This window comes from Phodopus roborovskii, unplaced genomic scaffold (genome assembly GCF_943737965.1).
Source record: "Phodopus roborovskii unplaced genomic scaffold, PHOROB, whole genome shotgun sequence".
Taxonomy (NCBI): Eukaryota; Metazoa; Chordata; class Mammalia; order Rodentia; family Cricetidae; genus Phodopus; species Phodopus roborovskii.
Genome location: NW_026126598.1, coordinates 10,041,885 through 10,063,663, shown reverse-complemented (window position 1 = coordinate 10,063,663; position 21,779 = coordinate 10,041,885). Strand labels below are relative to the sequence as shown.

At 45.7% G+C, this 21,779-nt stretch overlaps 1 protein-coding gene and 1 pseudogene across 1 annotated transcript; both read right to left on the bottom strand.

The window, feature by feature from the left end:
* Positions 1 to 2,385: 2,385 nt before the first annotated feature.
* Positions 2,386 to 20,838, bottom strand: Bcl7b (BAF chromatin remodeling complex subunit BCL7B). The gene is made up of 6 exons (XM_051204879.1): positions 20,626 to 20,838; positions 17,613 to 17,688; positions 7,021 to 7,117; positions 4,151 to 4,321; positions 3,620 to 3,699; positions 2,386 to 3,384 (listed from the first exon to the last, which is right to left on the bottom strand). The coding sequence occupies exons 1-6, from the start codon at positions 20,715 to 20,717 to the stop codon at positions 3,292 to 3,294; spliced, it is 609 nt and encodes a 202-aa protein (XP_051060836.1). The 5' UTR covers positions 20,718 to 20,838; the 3' UTR covers positions 2,386 to 3,291.
* On the bottom strand, positions 19,287 to 19,385 carry LOC127237058 (uncharacterized; annotated as a pseudogene).
* Positions 20,839 to 21,779: the final 941 nt, after the last annotated feature.

Below are 21,779 nucleotides of genomic sequence, written 5' to 3'. Positions count from 1 at the left end.
CAAAAAAGTTATTATTACTGCTGTTTGTTTTTCAAGACAGGATTTCTCTGTGTAACAGCCTTAGACCAGTCTGGCCTCTAACTCACAGATTCTCCTCCTGCTTCTGCCTCCTGAATGCTGGGATTAAAGGTGTGATGGGAGATGCCATTCTGTAAATATGTTTCTCGTATTGGTTAATGAATAAAGCACTGTTGGCCAACAGGAAAGCAAGATAGGCAGGACTAGGAGACAAGGAGGATTCTGGAAGTAGTAAGGAGGAGTCGAGATGTAGAGACCTGAGAGAACAGAGGTCTGGGCCCTCTCTCCGGTAAGATCAGATCACATGAAAGTACTTAGAATAATAGAAATGGGTTAATAATTAAGACAGAGCTAGCCGATAAGAAGTTAGTAACTGGCCAACAGAATTATATCTAATACAGTGTCTCTGTGTGTTCTTAGGGGATGGTGCGGCAGTGGGCCCAAACCGGCAGGGGAAAAACAACTCATAATGGCGCCCAAGGAAAAAGCCACTCTTAACAAAGGTATGCACCACCACCAGGCCAAAAAAAAATTGTTTTGAGACAGCCTCATGTAGCCTAGACTGGCCGATCTGATTCTGTAGCCAAAATGATCTTGAATTTCTGATCCTCCTGCCTCCACCTCTGAAGTGTGCTTGTTCACTTGTGTACATGTGTGTGTGGAGGCCCAAGGCTGACTTCAAAATTCTCACTTAATCTCCATCTCATTCATTGAGGCAGAATCTCTGACTTGAACTCAGAGCTCACCAATATGGCTACACAGCTTGCACCAGGCATCTTCTGCCTCTGCCTAAGTGCTTTTGAAAGAGTCTCTCTGTGTAGTCCTGGCTGTCCTAGAACTATGTAGACCAGGCCAGCCTTGAATTCAGAAATCCTCTTGCCTCTACCTCCATAGCACTGAGATTAAAGGTGTGTGCCACTTGCTTCCTTTAAGCCCAGTACTTGGGAGGCAGAGGCAGGCCTGGTCTACTGTGTGAGTTCCAGGACAGCCAGGACTATTACACAGAGAAACTGTCTCAAAAAAAAAAAAAAAAAAAAAAAAAAAAGGAAGAAAAGGAAGAAAAGGAAAAGGTGTGTGCCACCATGCTAAGGCTGACCCTGAATGTCTGGTTTTCCTGCCTACCTATCTCCAGGGCTGTGAGTTCCCTAGTGTGCCTCATTTTACTTAGTACAGAAGATAGAATAGAAGCCCCTAGTTGTTGAGCTGCTACGAGGGTGCTGGTAACTAAACTCAGGTCCTCTGCAAGAGCAATACACACTGCCCTTAACTAGCCGTTCATGTGGCGGTAGGAGATCACCTGAAATCTGGTCTTCACCTTCCACCTTGTTTCTTGTCCACCTATGTAGTCCAGGCTAGCTGGCCCTTGAGCTTCCAGAAGTCTCCTGTTTCTGTTTGTCTCCCATCTCGAATAGGAATAGTAACACTGGATCATGGACAGCACTTCTACTCTTACATAGGGAGGGGCTAGAACTCAGGTCCCTACACTTTCCAAGTAAGCGCTTTACCCACTGAGCCATTTCCTCAACCTTAATTAATGTTCTCCTATTTTCCTGAGGTAGTCTTCCCATGAAGACTAACCAGGCCTTGAAAACACTCAGTAGCCCAGGCTGACCCAAAACTCAAGCTCCTCCTGCCTTAGCCTCCTGGGCACTAACATCCCAGGCTGCTATCATACTCACCACACCCACTAATTTCAAAGGGGCAGTCTTTATTTATTTACTTATAAAAAATTATTTGTTATGTATACAGTGTTCTGCCTACATGTATGCTTTTGGGCCAGAAGAGAGCACCCAATCTCATTGTAGATGGCTGTGAGCCACGTGGTTGCTAGGAATTGAACTCAGGACCTCTAGAAGAGCAGCTGGTGTGGTGTTTAACCACTGAGCCATCTCTCCAGCCCCTTATTTATTTATTTACTTACTTACTGGTTTTTCAAGACAAGGTTTCTCTGTGTAGCCCTGGCTCTCCTAGAACTCACTCTGTAGACCAGGCTGGAGTCCAACTCACAGAAATCTGCCTTCCCCACCACCCGGCTAAATGGCCAGTCTTCAAACCATTCTTATCAGAAAGGGCATTCAATGGACTGGACAGGTGCAGGTGAATCTCTGTGAGTTCAAGGCCAGCTTGGTCTACAGAATGAGTGCCAGGACAGGTTCCAAAGCTACACAGAAAAACCCTATCTAAAAAACCAGAGAGAGGAAGGGAGAGGGCGGAAGAGAGGGAGGGAGGGAGGGAGAGAGAAAAGTGAATTCTATAGGAGTAAGACAGTGGACAAGGTCAGGGTCAGCCCATGACTTCACAAGCATACACCCACCCTAAGTCCGCTATCACAACCTTGTAGAAAGAAGCAACCAAACACTAACAAGACATATTTCAAATACTTTAATTTTAAAAATACTCTATTCAGTGCTAAAATAGGTCTTCACTTGCTGTTGCCCATTTCCATTTTTTCTTAAACTTCTCTTTTTCCAGACAAAAAATAAAATCATAAAGTTTAATTAAACATGCAGATTTCAAAAAAAAGGGAACTCTCTAGAAAGTCTGAGCTGAAGCAGGTACTGTGGTCAGAACCTCCAATCCTGGCAAGGGTTTATGCAGCTAGAGGCAGGGATACTGGAATGCAATGGACAGTGAAAACCGGAAGCTGCGTGTGTGCGTGGTGAGTGGGGAAGTGGAAGGTTCTGGCAGGCACAGGGCTGGGAGCAGCTGGGGCATCCACCAGAGGCTGGCCTGCCTCAGGGACAGGATGCAATCCCTCATGGGTGGCCTGCCCACAGGTGCAGAGAGCCGTTCCCCCCGGGAAAGCATCTCCCCACTGCTCTCCACATCTCTACCGATCAGCCCCTCTTCCAGCAGCAGCCTGCAGGGCCCTGGCCCTGTGGCTAAGTCCATGACTTTATAGTCTCCATTCAAGTTCAAGTAATCCTAGGCACTCTTCTTAGGGCACCTTCCACACCTTTCTCCTCGTGGCAGCGCCAGCAGCTCCATGCAGTGGTTCTGGAGGTGGCAAATGAACCCTGATGCTCTGGCCTACTTGGGATGCAGAAAGGACGTGAGTGCTCCTCTGCTCAAGAGCAAGCAGACACAGGTGTCAGGGACAGGAAGATGATGCAACGACCCCACGCCCTCCCCTCCGTCAGCCTTCTAGCCCAAAGGGCTCCCACACACAGGCTCTGGACCCTAGTGCTTGCCTGGACCCCAGCATCAGAGCTCGGCCAGACCAGAATGCAATAAATAGAGGCAGGGGCCAGGAGGCGAGGGGCCTGGATGGTGCTAGCTTTCCAACGTGGTCTGCGGCACTGCAGGTTGGTCCACACAGAATCGCTTCAAGGGTGGGGCACCAGAGTCCTCCTCTTCCTCAGTGGTCTAGAAATAGCAAGACAGAGCTTGATGAACCACCCCTGAGTAGCCCTGCCCATTCACCATAGCATGAAGCCTACCCTCTGCCTGCTCACAGGTGACCAAACCCTGACCCTACTTTAAAACCAGGTGACTATTTCCCCAGCAAACTCTACACCCTACCACTGCACAGCTGTGCTATCCACCAAATTCCTACGGTCTTTCCTTCTCTTGGAAATGGGGAGAGCTAGGGACCTCTTACCTGTGTCTCTAGTGGGACTGGTTCTTCCTTCGTGAGGGTGGGAGGTTCATCTGCAACTTCAGATGCAGGCAGTGATGGCTCTGTAATAGCAGTAAGGTTAGTCCAAAGGAAGTCTTGTCTGGCTTTGGTCTGTGGAGAGTTCCTGAGAATCATGTCAAGAGGACGTAGATCTTGGAAGCATACACATGTGCAGGCCTCGCTGACGAGCCACTGTCCCTCATGGAAGATGGATAAAGTGTGACTGACTAGACCACAGAGGACCATGATTCCAGGCTGGGTGGCAGACATGGAACCAAAACTCACCTGCCATTCCAAATATCACCATTCCTACTAGGCCTCCCTGTCCTATGAGAGGGCTGCTACAACATTGGATAAAACAGATGGAAGGAGCTAGAACAGTGCATGGCTAACAGCAGGCACACATTATCCACACCAAAACAAGTTCAATTTTGTGGCTTATGGGCAACAGGTCAAAAAAAACAGAAGCTAACAAGGGCCAAAGATGTTATGTAAGACACCTCCAGAACTCACCCTCAAGGATCTCCTGGCCCAGTGTGGGAGGCTGGGAGTCATCAGTGCGGAAGTCTGAGGTGTGTGCAGGGCTCAGGGACTCGCTCTGCTGGGGGCTGGGGCTTGAGTTGGTGCTGCTGTCTACTTTGAGTTGATAGACATCCGACATGGAGCTCTGGTTGCTGTTCTCATCTGAAACCAAACATAGTAAAGAAACAGCTGGGGTGGCCACCAATAGTTACCACTGACGCAGATGCTTCTAAAAAGGAAGCCTGAGTAGGGTTCCTGGTGCCTGGGAATCATCTACAGAGTCAAAGCTGATTGTTTTGAGACAGGTGTCACTATACAGACCAAGCTGGCTCAGTGTTACATTGATCCTCATAGCTCTGCTTCCCCAGTACTAATTACAGGTGTGACTCACCACATTCGCCAAGAATCACATGTGTGGAGCTGAACTCACTATGAACTCTGATCTTCCTGCCTTCACCTCTTGAGGGTGAGCTCAGAGGCAAGTACCTGTTTTGTGTGGTGTTGAGGATGAAACCCAGGCTTCCTGTGTACTGACTGAGCGAGCACTCTACCAACTGAGCCATATTCCCAACCCAAGCATTTCTACTTGACAATAAACAGTAAATGCAGCCAAAACATGAACACACCATTTCTACCCCAGGGATATAAAACTCTGCTTATATAACCGTGTTTTTTATTGCCTCCCAATTACAGTACAGCTCTGGCCTGGTAGCTTCTCACAGCAGTGGGAGGTAGTGGTGCCATCTGTGACTTCCCAGAGCACACAGGATGGTAGCACCACATATCTGGCCTCCTGAAGGAGGCTGTGGCATCTGAAGGTGGCCACCTCAGGCTCCCAGCCACTCAACTGCCCCAAGGGCAAGAGATTACCAGCTGGGGCTCTGTCTGGAGGGAATTAAAAGCTGAGGCTTCCACAGTCCCTCTCCAGCATCACCTCCAGCGGTCACAGTCCTTCCCTGAACATTCCTCCGTTCAGACTTAACACTGGCCTAGCCCGATGTGACAGCCTTGAACCTCGTGGCCTCATACTACAGAGTGAACACTCCAACCATGCAAGGTGGAGAGTGTTCCGTGTCCCTGAACTTCTGAGAGCAGACAGAAGGCGATTTTGCCCCCAGGCCTCACTGTCTGCCAGTCTTTAACCTGTAGCCTGGCTCCAGCAGCTGGAAGCTGACCAAGTGTTGCTCCATAAACCATATCTCTGCCGACCTTCTGCTGCTGGCTGGTATGACTTTTCTGCCCAGACTCCCTGGAAAGCTCCTATACATTTGCAGCATTCTGTGACAGTATCACTTGCTCTGTGGAGCCCCAGTGTTCACAAGGGTGGAAAAGCCCATCCCATGCTTCCATTGGTCACCTACTCTCACCGTATGGGCAGTTCCTGGAGTTGCCTTGTCCCCAACACTCCAGTGCCAGGCACAGGAAGTACAAACAAAGGGGTGACGTGGTGACCAGGAGGCCTCCTGGCTCTTGGAGTGCTCTGATCACTGAATACCCGTGTTCGCCTTCCTCTGTGACACTGACCTTAAGAGGTAAGGAAGGAGAACAGAGCAACTGCGTGCTCCAAAGAGACAGCCCGAGTCTTCCCTGTTTCCAAGACCACTGTCCTGCACACTAAAATGGAAGTGGCATTTTTTTTTTTTCTTTTTTTGGTGAAAAAGCTAAATTCAGATCCTGGTCTGAATGCACAAACCTATTAATACCAGCCACTTGGGAGGCTGAGACAGAAGAATTCAAGTTCAAGGCTAGCCTGGGAAACCTACAGAGATCCTATTTCAAAAATAAAATTTAAAAGGGGGTATAGGTCATACAGTGGTGGCACACACCTTTAATCCCAGCACTTGGGAAGCAGTGGCAGGCAGATCTTTGTGAGTTTGAGGCCAGCTGGGTCTACAGAGCTGAGTCCTAGGATGGGGGAGATGGGATAGGATGGGACAGCCACTGGTTACAGAACTATAGATCCCTGGTATCCTCAGCTCCAAGCCTCACCTCACAACAGTGGACAATGAGAATGTTACCATCTACCTTGCAGGATTATCATTAGGATTAACGGAGAAGCTCTCTGAACTGAAAGCCAAGCTTATGCACAGTACCTGAATGCTATGTGGTAGTTTCCCAGAGAAAAGAACTCACCGTGTGGGGAATAGATCCCAAGTCGTGAAAAAGTAGGCAAGCACTGCTTCTAGAACACACTGCCAGCCCAGGCACATTCTTTCTTTCTTAATATATACATTTTTATTTTTCATTATATGTATATGTGTCTGTGTGTGTGAGTACAGGTACCCAAGAAGACTAAGGTCAGATGCCCTGGGGCTGAACTTACAGGCAGTTAGTTGTGAGCTGACTGCTTTGGGTACTGGGAACTGAACTCATATCCTCTGCAAGAGCAGTTCATACTCTTTACCACTGAACCAACCATTGCTCCAACCCAGTTTTTAGTTTTTTAAGACAGGGTTTTTTCTTTATGTAAGCCTGACTATACTGGAACTTGAGATCTACCAGCCTCTGCCTCCAATTGCTGGGACTAAAGGTGTGCACCAGCACACCCAGCTCCCAGGTATGTGCTTATTCCCATGACTTGACATTTTCTGACTATTTTTTTGGATTTATTTTTATTTTATGTGTGTGAATGTTTCACCTGTGTGTTTGTATGTGTATCACTTGTGTGCCTGGTGCTTGTGTAACTCAGAAGACATCAGATCCCCTGGAACTGAGGTTATGGATGGTTGTGAGCAACCATGTGGGTGCTGAACACTGATCCTGGGACCCTGCAAGAGCAACAAGTGCTCTTAACCACTGAGCTATCTCTGCAGCCCCACATTTTCTATTCTCTGAAAAGAAGAGACATAGAATCAACTCACCCTGGAGTTCAAGAAGGAGAGAGGAATTGGCTGAGGCATCAGAGGGAAAGCCATTGGTTTCCCGGGTTGCTGAACTGTTCGATTTGGACTTTTCTTTCTATAAAAGGAAAAAGAAGGATATGACAGAGCTAAGGAGACTTCTCAAAAGGAGGGACCAGAGCACTTGCTATCTGAAAGCCCTCAGAGATACGTGAACAGAAGTAATGGGGAAGCTGGAGACCCAGGAGGTGGAGCATGAGCAAACAGCTCTGCAGCAGGGGCGCTGAGCAACAGCAGGCGGCAGGGAACTCGGCCACCTACAGCTCCATTAGTTCTCTTCTGCCGGACTGCAGTGCTCAGCCAGCCCTTCCTTCCCTGTGTGGAGGAGTGAGGAACAAAAATATGTGCATTTGAGAAGGACCCTTCATTTTTTTTTTCTTTTTGTTTTTCAAAACAGGGTTTCTCTGAGTAGCCCTAGATGGCTTGAAACTCGCTGTAGACCAAGCTAGCCTGAATCTCACTGAGATCCATCTGCTTCTGCCGCCTGAGTGCTGGACTTATTTATTTTGATCCCTAATTAGGGAAAAGGAAACAGGAGAAATTGATAGCATCCCTTCAGGATGATCATTTAATCTCAGCTTTCCCTGAACAGCACTTCCTTCAGACAGAATGAACGAGGCTGTCCATGAGGGGCCACAGTGAGAAGGCATTTTGCTGACTCCACCCACAGCACAGGTTGCACCAAAAGCCAACACTGAAATCTGTAGTCTTGGCTATATCAACTCATGCTCTTCAGACCTAATCACTGTGGATGTACCAGTGATACAAAGTAGCAGTCAGTAACCTCAAACCTAGCCCTATAAAGACATCACTTATGTTTATTTTTTCCCTTCATTTTTCATATGCAGACCTATTTCTCTTCTTCCTTCCTCCTTCCCTCCCTTCAGTCTTCCTATTTTGAGGGCTTCTCTGTGTAGCTGTTTGCCCTGTAACTCACTCTGTAGACCAGGCTGGACTCAAACTCTGCCTCTGAGTGTTGGGATTAAAGGTGTTAGAACTGTTTCTTTAACTGAGTTAAGTTACATATAATTGTTTATTTTGTATGTGTACATATATGAACTTGTGTGTTGGTTAGACAACAACTTGGGGGAGTCAGTTTTTTTCTTCCCTGGGAATTGAACCTGGGTCATCAGGCTTGATGGCCTTTATCCACCCCACCTGTCCATGCAATCCTAAATTTAATTAATGCGGCTATAAACATTTCACCACTTGTTTATATAAACATACTTTTAGAAGTTACACAGTATTCTATATGCCACTATTCACCCAACTGCTCCCCAGCTACTGGGCAGTGAGATTTAAGCTAGTTACAATTATGTTTATTCCCACAAAGAACAAGATAATAACTTCACTTTTTATGAATTATTTTTTACTCATATGATTTTGAAAAAACATAACAAAACAACCTTATTCATTTTAGTTCAAAACATAGAACCATATTATTACTATTTCTAGAATGTCTATGCCTTGGTCTTACTTTAGTTTTAGCACTTTTGCAGTCATGGGGATCAAACCCAGGATCTCATGTATGCTAAGGCCTCAAGCACTTACCATGGAGGCAGTACACCATTAAAAAAAAAAAAAAAAAAAAAAAAAATCACCTCAAAATCATTGCAATAAATAAGCACTTGTGTTAAAGAGAAAAATCAATGAAAAACTTAAGAAAAACTTGTAACCACAACTCAGTCATAGACATTTTAACAATCACGTATGCCAAAATTTATGAGACAACTGTACTAGGCAACAAAGAAATCAAGTGAATTTTTAAAAAAGTACAACAAAGAAAAACTATCTTTAAAAAATGGCTGGAAAGCCAGGTATTGGTGGTGCACGCCTTTAGTCCCAGCACTTGGGAGGCAGAGGCAGGTGGATCTCTGTGAGTTAGAGGCCAACCTGGTTTATAGAACTAGTTCCAGGACAGTTTCCAAAGCAATACAGAGAAACCATCTCCAAAACAAAACAAACAAACAAACAAACAAAAAAAAACAACAACAAAAAATGGCTGGAGATGGCTCAGTGGTTAAGAGCACTGGGTCTTCTTCCAGAGGACTGGGGTTCAATTCCCAGCACCCACATGGCAGCTCACAACTGTCTGTAACTCCTGTTCCAGGGGATCCAATACCCTTATACAGACATACATGCAGGTAAAACACCACTGTACATAAAACACAAATAAATTATAAGAAAACAAAATATGGCTGGAGACTGGGGAAATGGCTCAGTCATATCATGCTTTCCACACAAGCATAAGGGTCTCAGGTCATGTCCCCAGTACACACCTAAAAGCCAGGTGTGGAGGCATGAGGTGTTCACAGGCATACTCTCTAACACACACACACACTCAGAGACGTTCTATATTTCAGTGGCAGAGGGCTAGCGTAGCATTTGTGATGCCCTGAGCTCCATCCCCAGCACGGCATGAAGTCAGGCATGATTTCCAGCACCTGGGAGGCAAAAGGACCAGAAGTTCAAGGTTGTCCTTGGATGTATATGTATATACATCAAGTCTGAGACCAGCCTAGGCTACATGAGACTATTTCAACAAAACAAAACATTCAAACAAACAAACAAAACCACAAACAGGCTGGAGAGATGGGCCAGCAGTTAAGAACACTGGCGTCTCTTCCACAGGACCTGGGTTCAGTACCCACCCTGCAGCTCACAACCATCTGTAACTACATTTCTAGAGGATCTGATGCCCTCTTCTAGCCTCAGCTTGGCACCAGGCATCATACTGGCCAGTGGTGCATTTTTCTGATTGATGATGGGGCAACCCTTGGGCTGGTGGTCCTGTGTGCTGCGGTTAGTATTTGGCATTTTACTGGCCTGTTTTTGGAGTTCTGACAAGCTACAACCATAGCTGCTGCCACTAAGAGCACCACCTGTGTCTACTCAAGATGTTCTCTTTAAAGCCCCCCCCCCCCCCGTCCCCTCTCCCCTGCCTCTCTTTCCTCTTTCCCACTGCTCTGCCCCTAGAGGGTGGTCTCCCCCTCCCTTTTCCTTTTTCCTTAATAAAAAACCAGTCCGCTTGAACTCTGTTGCATGATGTCACTCTCTCTCTCTATCCGCTTTTTTTAAAAAATTACCACAGCTATGAGAAAGCAGACTGGGCCAGGGAAAAGTAGCATTCCTTCATGGCCTCCGTTTCAGTCCCTGACATCACTGATGAGTGACTGTGACCTGAGAATGCCTGAGTGACCTGAGAGCTGTAAGCGAGAATAAACCCTTTCTTCCCCGTGAAAACGCTGCAGAGAAGGTGTGTCAGTGGGGGTGGGCTTTCATTTCTCAAAAGACTCACACTATGTTCAGTGTACTCTCTGCCTCCTTCTTGAGTGAGCTCTCAGCTGTCCTGGCCATTATTCCTTAGTTCTAGCATAGACTCTAACCAACCCTCAGGAACCATAAACCCAATTAAATGCTTCCTTTTATAAATTGCTTTGAAGCTGGGTGGTGGTGGCACATGCCTTTAACCCCAGCACTTGGGAGGCAGGGGCAGGTGGAGCTCTGAGTTCAAGGCCAACCTGGTCTACAGATCAAGTTCCAGGTCAGACTCCAAAGCTACAGAGAAATCCTGTCTACAAAAACCAAAAACAAACAAAAAGTTGCTTTGGTCACAGTATATGATCACAGCAACAGAAAAATAAGACATGATATAAACAAGGATGGCCTAGATGCCTCTGCCTCCTGAGCACTGAGGTTAATGGTGTACACTGTCATGCCCAGCCCATGTAACAGGTTTTAAGACACAAAAGAATCTTTCACCAAGCAGGGTAGGAATGATGCACACCTTTAACCCCAGCACTCAGGAGGCAGAGGCAGGCAGATCTCTGTGAGTTCAAGTCCAGCTTGGTTGAGAATGTGAGTTCCAGGACAACCAGTACTGTTTCACACAGAAATCCTGTCTTGGGGTGGGGAAGTGGGGACACCAGCCCATTTGAAAACTATGCACAGGGTACTGCACATATTTCAGATACAAGATAGCCAAGTCTCCCATGTATGACTGAAAGCAAACAACTATAGGAAGCTGAGCATCAGTGGCAGCCAGAATGTGCTGGTCACACCAATAAATGCTTCTGAGGACTGAGAAGGGGACCTTGGCACTGTCCCCAGTCAGCAGCCAGGATAAATGTCCATCTACACGGAAATGATGGAAGTGGACCCTACTTCATACACATGTGCGCTGCCTCAGCTGTCTTATCAACGCAAAGAGAACAGCCAGCCCATAGTTCACATAGCAGCGTATCTCTGTAGCCTCTAAGGACAGAATCCCTCTGTTTCCTTTGGTATTAGGACACGTGTCCTCCCATCGATCTTCATCACCAACCTGCATTTTACTAAGATGTCCAGACTGGGTCAGACTCACTCTGTAGACCAGGCAGGCCATGACACTATGACCTTCCTGCTTCTGCCTCCTGAGAGGCTGGGGTTAACTGGGATTACAGGCCTGTGGCACTAGTCCCAGTGTGATGGTTTGAATAGGAATGGCCCTCAGAGACTCATACATTTGACTCCATAGGGAGTGGCACTATTAGGTGGTCTTGATGGAGTAGGTGTGGCTTTTGTTGGAGGAAGTTTGTCACTGGGAGCAGGCTTTGAGGTCTCAGATGGTCAAGCCAGGCCCAGTGTGGCACTCTCTTCCTGCTGCCTGTGGATCCAGGTGTAGAACTCTTAGCTCTCTCTTCAACACCATGATGACAATGGAGTAAACCTCTGAACTGTAAGCCAGTCCCAATTAAATGTTTTCATTTGTAGGAGCTGCTGTAGTCATGGTGTTTCTTTACAGCAATAGAAACACTAAGATACACACTAATTGTTTTGCTTTTTTAGAGCAGCTATGAAGTTCAGGCTCATGAGACTCCTACTTCAGTCTCCCAAAGTTTCAAATCAAGTGTTGGCTACCACACCCAGCAGGAAAAATTTCTTTTTCTTTCTTTTTTGGTTTTTCGAGACAGGATTTCCCTGTGTAACAGACTGGCTGTCCTGAAAGCCTCTTTGTAGACCAGGTTGGCCTCAAACTCACTTGAGATCCACCTGCCTCTGCCTCCCAAGTACTGGGATCAAAGGTGTGTGCCACCACCACCAGGCCCAGAAAAAATTTCTTAAGGCTTAATTTAAATGCATTAACTATATTTTAAAAGATTATTTTTATCTATGTTAAATTTGAACACTTTACCATGGCATTGTGGCTCATACCTTGAACTCTAGAGGTTAGGAGAGGAGAAATGTACTTTCAAGGCCAGCCTGAGCTACATAGTGAGATTCTGTTGCAAAAATCCCCAAAATGAATAAATAAAATTAAATACTTCTATTATTCGGGATAGTAGAGGATATTTTTTTAAAAAATATTACAAATTTAATATATATGATAGTATCATAGACAATAAGCAGAATTATCACAATTCATAAGAAAAAGACTATGATGGTTAAGAGCTCTTCCAAAGGTCCTGAGTTCAATTCCCAGCAATCACATGGTAGCGCACAACCATCTATAATGGGATCTGATGCCCTCTTTTGTCATGCAGGCATGCATGCAAATACAGCACTCACATGTATAAATAAGTAAATGTTTAAAAAAAAAAAGAAAAAAGAAAAAAAAGGGGGAAGAAAAGACTACATAAGGAAATTGCCAAGTACACCTATAATCTCAGCACTCAGAAGGATGATCAGAAATTCAAAGCTATCCTCCGTGCATTTGGGCCAGTCTTAAACCCTGCCTCAAAAAAAAAAAAAAAAAAGAAAGAAAAGGAAAAAGACTCTGTGAGCAAACATAAAAGCCTAAGACCTACAAAGGCCCTTCCCTAAAGGATGTCGAGATGGTGCTCCAGAGGAAAGTCACCAGTGAATATATGCTGAGGTCTGGCAATGCTGAACCCAGCCTAGGGTATACAGCTATGTTTCCACTGCAGTGTGGTCCTGGTGGAAACAGAAACTGGGATCGTCACTCTGAAAAACAGTTCAGCATTAGTTACAACATCCAAAATACACATTGGAGATACATCCATCATCTGGAATGCTAGGAATGCTGCTGACCACACACTAAACCCAAATGCTCTAGGGGCACTGTGCTACGACACTCAAGCCAGAAGTGATGCAGACATCCACATACAAGACATAAGAGAAGAATGGGAAGATGGTTTTTGGTGGATAGCATGCTTGCTATGTAAGCATGAGGAGTTTAGACACCCAGCTCCCATGGGAAAGCAGGGCAGATGAGGCTGCCATTCTTGCTACCCTAGTGCTAGGAGGGAGGGACCAGGATTCGTGAAGCAATTTGGCCAGCTAGACTAGCTGGGTTTAATTCAGAGAGCCTATCTTAGTAAATCAGGTGGAGAGTGATAGAGAGAGACACCTGTCATCAACCTCTGGCCTCCTCATGTGCAAACACATACATGCATACTACACACATAAGGAAGAAGGGAGTAATTATAGTCAGACCTGATGGAGTGTGCCTGTAATCCCAGCACTCTATAGAGGTACAGACAGGATATCAAATGTCAGCCTACAATTCAGAGGGAACGCCTTTATCAATAAAACAAAACACAGCCAGGCACAATGGCACACACCTTTAATCTCAGCACTCAGGAGGCAAAGGCAGCAGATCTCTGTGAGTTCAAGACCAGCCAGATCTACATAGAAAATTCCAAAATATCTATCCAGGGCTACACAGAAACCTTGTCTCACCTCTTACACCCACAAAGAAAAACTGTAAACAAAGAATAGAAAAAGAGAAAAAAGAAAGTTAAGCTCTATACTGAAAGGAAAAGAAAACAGGACCAAAGACTACATGAATTGACAACATAAATATAGTGATAGGCAAAACAAGAAACAAACAAAAAACAACAAAGAAAAATCAAGACACACAAAAATAGACATTTTATGATTCTTGTTTTTTAAATGTCTATGAGTACACTGTCTGCATTTATGTCTGTGCAGTTCATGGGTATTTGGTGTCAGCAGAGGCCAGAACAAGGTATCAGAGTTCCTGGAAAGTGGAGTAACAGAGGGTTGTGAGCGACCATGTGGGTGCTGGGAACCGAATTCAGGTCCTCCAGAACAGCATCCAGGGCTCAAAATTGCTGAGCCATCTCTCCAGCCCCACGATTCCTTTGTATAAAATTCAAAATCCCTAAAAATGACCAGAGTGATAGTAAGAAATACACAAGAGAATGGTCACTCCTAGAGGAGAAGGCAGAATAGGCACAGGGTTTTCTCAGTCAGCAATGCTCTATTCTTGGACACAGAGTTTTTATTTATTCACTTGAGACAGGGATTCACTTTGCAGCACAGGGCAGTTTAGAATTACCATGCCCTGCTGGGAGGGAGCGGCGAAAGCCTTTAATCAGAAAAAAAAGAAAAGAAAGCAGAGAGAGAATTCACTTCCACTTCTGTCTCCTGAGTGCTGGGATTATACGTGCATCACCCACCCAGCTGTATCTAGATGTATACTGTAGTATACTTCAGTAGACTGAAGAGTTCTGCTCAAAATATGCTTCTACACACACATACCCACACACACACATTTTTTCAGTGCTAGAGAAGGAATCTAGAACCTCAAGACTGACCACAGAGGTATAGCCCAAACATTATATATATATATATATATATATATATATATATATATATATATTTGTTGTTGTTGTTTTTTGTTTATTTTTTGTTTTTCGAGACAGGGTTTCTCTGTACTGCTTTGGAGTCTCCCTGGAACTCGCTCTGTTGACCAAGCTGGCTTTGAACTCACAGAGATCCTCCTGCCTCTGCCTTCCTAGTGCTGGGATTAAAGGTGTGTGCCACCAATGCCCGGCACATTATCTATATATTTTAAAAGGGCTTATTTACATGAGTGCTTTGCCTGCATATATGTCTGTATACCATGTACATACCTGACATTAGATCCCTTGAAGTGAAGTTACAGGCAGTCTGTGAGTCACCAAGTGGATGCTGAACCAGGTCCTCTAAAGAGCAGTACGTGCTTTTTTAACCATGAGCCATTTCTCCAGCCCTTTTATTTTTAAAAATTAACTATTATGTGTGCACAATGGGACAATACATGTCATGGCACGTATGTGGAGGTTAAAAGACAATCCTATGGAGTTGGCTCTCTTCCTCCACCTTTACATGGATTGCCAGGCATATGCAACAAGCATCAACACGTTTTTTTACTTTTTGGTTTTTTTTTTTTTTCTTTTATAGCCTTGACTATTCTAGAACTAGATCTTTAGATCTACCTGCTTCTAACCCCTGAGTGCTAAGATTAAAGGTGTGTGCCACCACTGCACAGCCTAGATTTATTTTATGTGCCCGTATGTATGAACCCATCTATGGGGACAGGAAGAGAGAATCAAGTCTCTTGGAGCTGGAGTTACAGGCATTTATAAGTTGCCTGATGTAAGTTCTTGTATCTGAACTCTGGTCCTCTAATAGGGTAGTTAGCCACTGAGCCATCTAGACCACTCTATATGGTTTTCTGAGACAAGGTTTCATGTAGCCTAGGCTGGCCTTGAGCTAACTGCTGTGGCTGAATCTGGCTTTGAATCTCTGATTCTCCTGCCTGTGGAAGGATCACAGATGTACACTAACATGTCCAGTTTGAGTTTTATATTTGAATCTTAGAATAAAGATTAGGAAAAAGGCTATTGACGATATGGGTATCTTATTACCCTGAGGATTGTTTGACTAACTATGGTCAATGGAAATAGAAAACAATGTGAGACTCAAAAGCAAGAGCAATGCATGCATGTGTAGTCCTCTGATGGGAGATGTCATTATGTATATGTTTCTCATACTGGTTAATGAATAAAGCACTGTTGGCCAATAGGAAAGGAAGATAGGAGGGACTAGGAGACAAGGAGGAAAGAGGAAGTGGTAAGGAAGAGTCAAGATGGAGAGTCTGGAGAAAGCAGTATGCCGGCCGGCTCCCCGGTAAGAGAAATAACATAGATCAACAGAAATGGGTTAATACTTAAGACAGCACTAGCCGATAAGAAACTAGTACCTGACCAACAGATTATATCAAATACAGAGTTTCTGTGCATTATTTGGGGCTGGCGCGGCGGGGGGACCAGACCCGGCGGCGGGCAGAAAAACCAAACTCCCAACAGTCCTCAGAATGAAGGCTGAGAGAAAAAGAATGAGAAGGGGCTCAGAGTCCCACGCTGTGTGTATTTTCCCCCAAACTAAGAATGGACCCCCAGGCCTTGCACCCTCAGCAAACGTTCTACCTCTGACTCATACATCCCATCCCCAGACATAGGTTTTGCAGACAGTCTCCACATAAACAAGACACTTTTCATGAAAACATGGACACCCAAATGAACACGGGGCAATGACTCAGATGGATGTATAAATATACTGTTTACACACTGGGGGGGAGGGGCTAACTGATCTTTCATTTGTAGGACAGGGTCTTGCAAAGTGGCCATGACTTCAAACACTCCTCCTGTCTCTGTCCCTCAAGTGTGGAAAATAAAAGTGTATGCTACCACAAATGGCTGCAAATTCTTTCTTCAATGGTCTGATAATAAATGTGTAGGTTCTTTGGGCCCGTGAATCTTAAAGCAACTAGCTGTTACTGTAACTAAAAAACAGCCACTGACAGAAAGGAAACCAGTGTCCACAAAACTAGACTGACAGCTGGGAATCAGCTGGAATCCCAGCACTCAGGAGGATGATGAGTTCAAAACCAGCCTAGGCTCCATACCACTTTTTTTAGTCCACGATGAGCTACACAGAAAGACCTGGTCTAAAATGCAAAATATAGGACCAGAGTGATAGCTCATTGGCTAAGCACATTTGATACTTTTCCAGAGGACTCAAGTTTGAGTCCCAGCACCCATATGGTAGCTCACAAGTGTCTGTAATCCCAGCTCCAGAAGATCTGACGCCCTCTTTGGGCCTCTGCAGGCATTGCACACATGTGATATGCAGGGAAAACACACATACATGTAAAATAAAAATAAATAATAAATATTTTTAAAAAATGTGGAGGAGCTGGAGAGAAGGCTAAGCAGTTAAATAGTGCTTTCTGCTCTTGCAGAGGACACTGGTTTTATTTCCATGACTTAGACAGTGACTCACAGCCATCCAGTTCCAAAGCACTGATGCCCTCTTCTGACCTTCCCGGCAGTCAGGCATAGATATGGTTCATTTGTATACATGGCAGGCAGAACACCCATATTGGAAAACAACAAAAACTATGCTGCCAGGCATTGGTGGCACACACCATTAATCCCAGCACTCAGGAAGCAAAGGCAGGCGGATCTCTGAGAGTTCGAGGCCAGCCTGGTTTACAGAGCGAGTTCCAGGACAGGCTCCAAAACAAACAAGCTATGCTTAAAAAAAAAAAAAAAAAAAATACAGGAATGGGACTTAAGCTACGGTCTGGCTAAAGAGAGAATAAAGGAGTGAAAGAATAAAGGAAGGCCTACACAGACCATGACAAGACAGTTGGAGGTATTTTCAACTGGGTTCCATTAAAATAAATTTCTTTATGATTAACAGGGGCAATCAATGAAAATAAGAAAATGGTGTCTTTTGTTGATGTTTCCCCCACTTACCTCCTTGCTATCTGTCACAGGCACCCATTTGAATATCCTCAGGGATGTGTCACCCACAGTCACCCATTTCTTCTCCCTAGAAGAGCATTAATTAGAATAAAGCACATTTGTTGTTGTTAACTACACTTTCTGCCTTTGATCTGGAATGCCTTCTGCCCTTCTCTATCAAAGTACACCTGAAGATAGATTCGTGCAGCAGGATGTAAAGTGGGGGTGAAAGCTAGGAATGGCGGTACACGCTTTTAATCTTAGCACTTGGGAGGCTGAGCCAGGAAGACTGCCACAAATTGGGGGTAGGGGAATGTAAAGCTAAAGAGTTTTTATTCTTTTGCTCTTCTTGAGGGGCCTATCACCCAGCTCCCAAGTAATCCCACTCAGAGGCTTATTCTTTGTTATAAATGCCTGGCCTTATCTTGGCTTGTTTCTTGCCAGCTTTCCTTAATTTAAATTATCCCATATACCTTTTGCCTCTGGCTTTTCCTGTTCTTGTCTGTGATTCTTACTCTTACTCCATGAACTGCTGAATAGCAGGCTGCCTAGGTAGCTAGGAGGCCCGAATGGCCTCCTCTCCTTACCCCCTTGCTGCTCCCCCTCCTCATTTCTCCTTCTATTTATCTATTGATACCCTGTCTGCCTGCCCCACCTATCTTTGCTCCTGCCTCAATACTGGCCGTTCAGCTCTTTATTAGGACCACCAGCATTTTTAGACAGTCACAGTAACACAGCTTCGCAGAGTTAAACAAATGCAGCATAAACAAAAGTCACGCACCTGAAAATATTATTCTACCACAGGAGGAGGCTTTGAAAGGCAGTGAGTGTGGCTCATTCTTAAAGGACTCCCTTAGCATGCACAAATCCTAATTTTGATCCCCAGCAAATAAAAATCAATGAGGACTGTGGAGATAATTCCTACACTTCTCAAAACTGGCTTTGTTTATCTTCCACTTAAGCGTCTCCTCAAAGGATGAACAATTACAGGAAAGAAACAGGTAGCATTTGCATGCTGGGTAATCCAGACTGCCAAAAACTTCATTGAGGAAATTTGCATTTTCATCTTTAATTTCAAAGCTTTGTAGCTACCCTCATGAATCTGGACTGAGACTACAACACAGTGGGAGGCACCAGTCTAGCATGGCCAAGGCTATGGGCTCCATCCCCAGCATAAAAGCAAAACCAATCCCATATCCCAACATTCTTCTGGTCTAGTAGAGTAGAAAGGGCAAAATTACCACCATTCTAACAAAGCAAGGTCACCCTAAGTTAAACTATTAAGGCCTCACACATCTCTAGATTCAACTGAACCAGATAAAGCAATCAACTTCAGCATTACTCCTGGTTGGAGGTAATGGGAGCACTAGGGATGGAATCTAGGGCCTTGGCTATGCTAGGCAAGTACTCTACCATTAAACAACATCCCTAGTCATTCAAAATGCTTCTTTTGCATTCTTGTTTTGTTTGGTGTGTGTATGTGCATACAGATACATGTGTGAGGCAAGGACTCTCAAACTGCTTAGATTGGTCTTAAACTTGTGATTCTCTTGCCTCAGCTTCCCAACTAGCTGGAATCACATCCCCATTCAAGCTTTTTTTCTTTCTTTCCTCGTTTTGAAGTGCCAAAGGTAGTTAAGGGCTCTACTACAGAGCTCTACCCCAGTCCTCAACCTTTTTTTAAATTTAAGTACAGAATTCTTCATGAATTTGCTTGTCATCCTTGAGCAGGGGCCATGTTAATCTTCTTTGTATTATTCCAATATATATATATGCCTTGATCACTCTTCATTCATATTAGGTCAGGACCTGGGAGGTGGACGGTTAAGAGCACTTGTTCTTACAGAGGACACAGGTTAGATTCCAAGCACCCACACGGTGGCTCACAAGTGTCCGTAACTTTAGTTCCAGGGAATCCGATGCCCTCTTCTGACCTATTCAGGTATCAGGCACACAACATGGTGTACATGCACACACTCATACATAAAATAACTTTTAAATAAAAGAAGCAGGGTCTTTGGCTGAACCCAGAGCTAAGCAACTCTGACTAGTCTAGCCAGCCAGCTTGCTCTGAGATTCCCAGTCTCGGCTTCCTGTGTACCTGATTACAAACAGAAGCCGCAGTGCATGCCCAGCTTGTTGCCTGGGTGTTGGGGAGCTGAATTCCAGTCCCACTTGTCTTGCAATACAAACTTTGTCATCTCCCCAGTCGAAACTTCTCCTTTTGTTTTTGAGACAGGGTCTAAGTAGTCCTGGCTGGCCTAGAACTTACTATATACACCAGGAAGGGCACAAAGTTAGAGTTCATCCAGCCTTTGCCATCTGAGAGATTAAACTTTTTTTTTAAGAGCGCCATTTCACTATGTTGCTTAAGCCTAAAGTCCCAGACTCAAGTAAGTGACCTTCTTCGAGTAGCTTGGCTAGGACAGGTGTGTTTTGTTGCATTTAACTCAGTTATTTCCGAATTAAAAAGTCAAACACAGGGCTGGGGTATAGTTCGGTGCTAGAGAAATCATCTAGCATGAACAAGGTTGTGGGCTCTATCCCCAGAATTAGGGAATGCGGGCTCAAATGTTCCAACAATCACGTGTTTACAAACTCTTACTTAATTTCAACCACTTATCCCATATAAGACTTGGCAACAACCGACATCACCAGGCAGTTCTGACGCGCAAGAGCGGAAGCCTAACCGGGAGCCGCCAGTCAGCCCTTCCGCCAGGTCCTGTAACCCGCAGGAACTGCAGCTCAGCAGCGCCAGGTCCCGCCCAGCTACAGCGGCCGGAAGCGAAAGATGAAAGCCAGTGGGAGGGGCCACGGGGAGACAGTCCTTTTGATTGGCTACTGCAAGCGAGGACTCTGACTTCACGCCGACGCCGGCGCGCCCTCCTTTCGCTTTTTGACTCCGGCCCCCTCCCCCCCAAGGGCCGGCCTCTTGGTTCCCACCCTGCCTGTACGTGTCTGGCGATCCTCCACGCAGGGTTTCCCGCAACCCCACGTCGGCATTCCCTCCGCTCCCGCCCCTCACCATTTCCGCACTTTCTCGATGGCCGCCATCACCTTCTTGATGTCATCTTTGGCCCGGCTACGGGTCTCGGCCCGGACCGAACGGCCCGACATGGCGGCGGCGGGGAGTGGCTTGGGGCCAGGACACTGTTCCCAAGACGCGGGATATCACGCGCCTCACGCGTCGCCGTCCACCCGCCGCCGCCGCCGCCGCCGCCGCCGCACGTCACCGCTACCGTCGCCCCCCTCCGAGCGCGCGTGCGCGAGGGACCGCGCGCACCCGCCCGCCCCTTGGGCCCTTGAAGGTCTCAGCGCGCTTGCGCACCCCGCCCGGGGCGTCCCTGCTGTGCGTCTCGAGAGACCCTTGGGTTCCTCCTCACTAGCAGGCAGAGCTTAATGTAGCCCGCACGTGGTGTGTGCCAGGCGAGGCTGAGGTGGTGGTGGTAGTGGGATGAGATCTTAAAGTTACCACTTTACTATTCTGCTCCTTCAATAAACTTTTTTTTAACACAAGATCATGATCATTATGTAATCCCTTAAACTCAGAGCCACATCCTTAAACCTCCTGAGTGGTGGTATGGACCACCACACCTGAGGGGGGGAAATTAAGTGTATGTGTGGTACCGAGAACCAGAAAAATTTGTGGGAGTTGCCTATCCTGTGGGTGTCAAGTTGTCAGACTTTGTTGCCATTAAGCACATTAACCCACTTGATGCCCACCCCCACGCCCTTCAAGGAATTGTTTTATGCTCTTGACAGAACCGCAGACCTGTGTCATCACTGTCCAGAACATCTTTGCTCCTCAGTTAAAATAGCTGTGTCCCAGAGTCAAGTTCACACCTTTCTTCGTCTTGATTTCCCTTCGTTGTATTCATCTACTGTTACCCATCTGGTGTTTTCTTCTGATTGAATCAACTACTTTTCCAACATCCAGCTCAAACTGCAGCTTTTCCTGAATATTCTGCACCTGGCTCATACTTTGTACTCTATTGTCACTGAATTCTGCAATTCTGGATAAAGCATTGCCTATTTTGTGTTCACTAGACCAACTACTGAGGTCCTGAGTGTTTCTCCTATGGAAGAACTTCTGGACCAGGGATTGTGAAAAACACTTTTAATCCCAGCATTTGGTAGGCAGGAGCAGCCTTTGTGAGCTCAAGGCCAGCCGGATCTGCA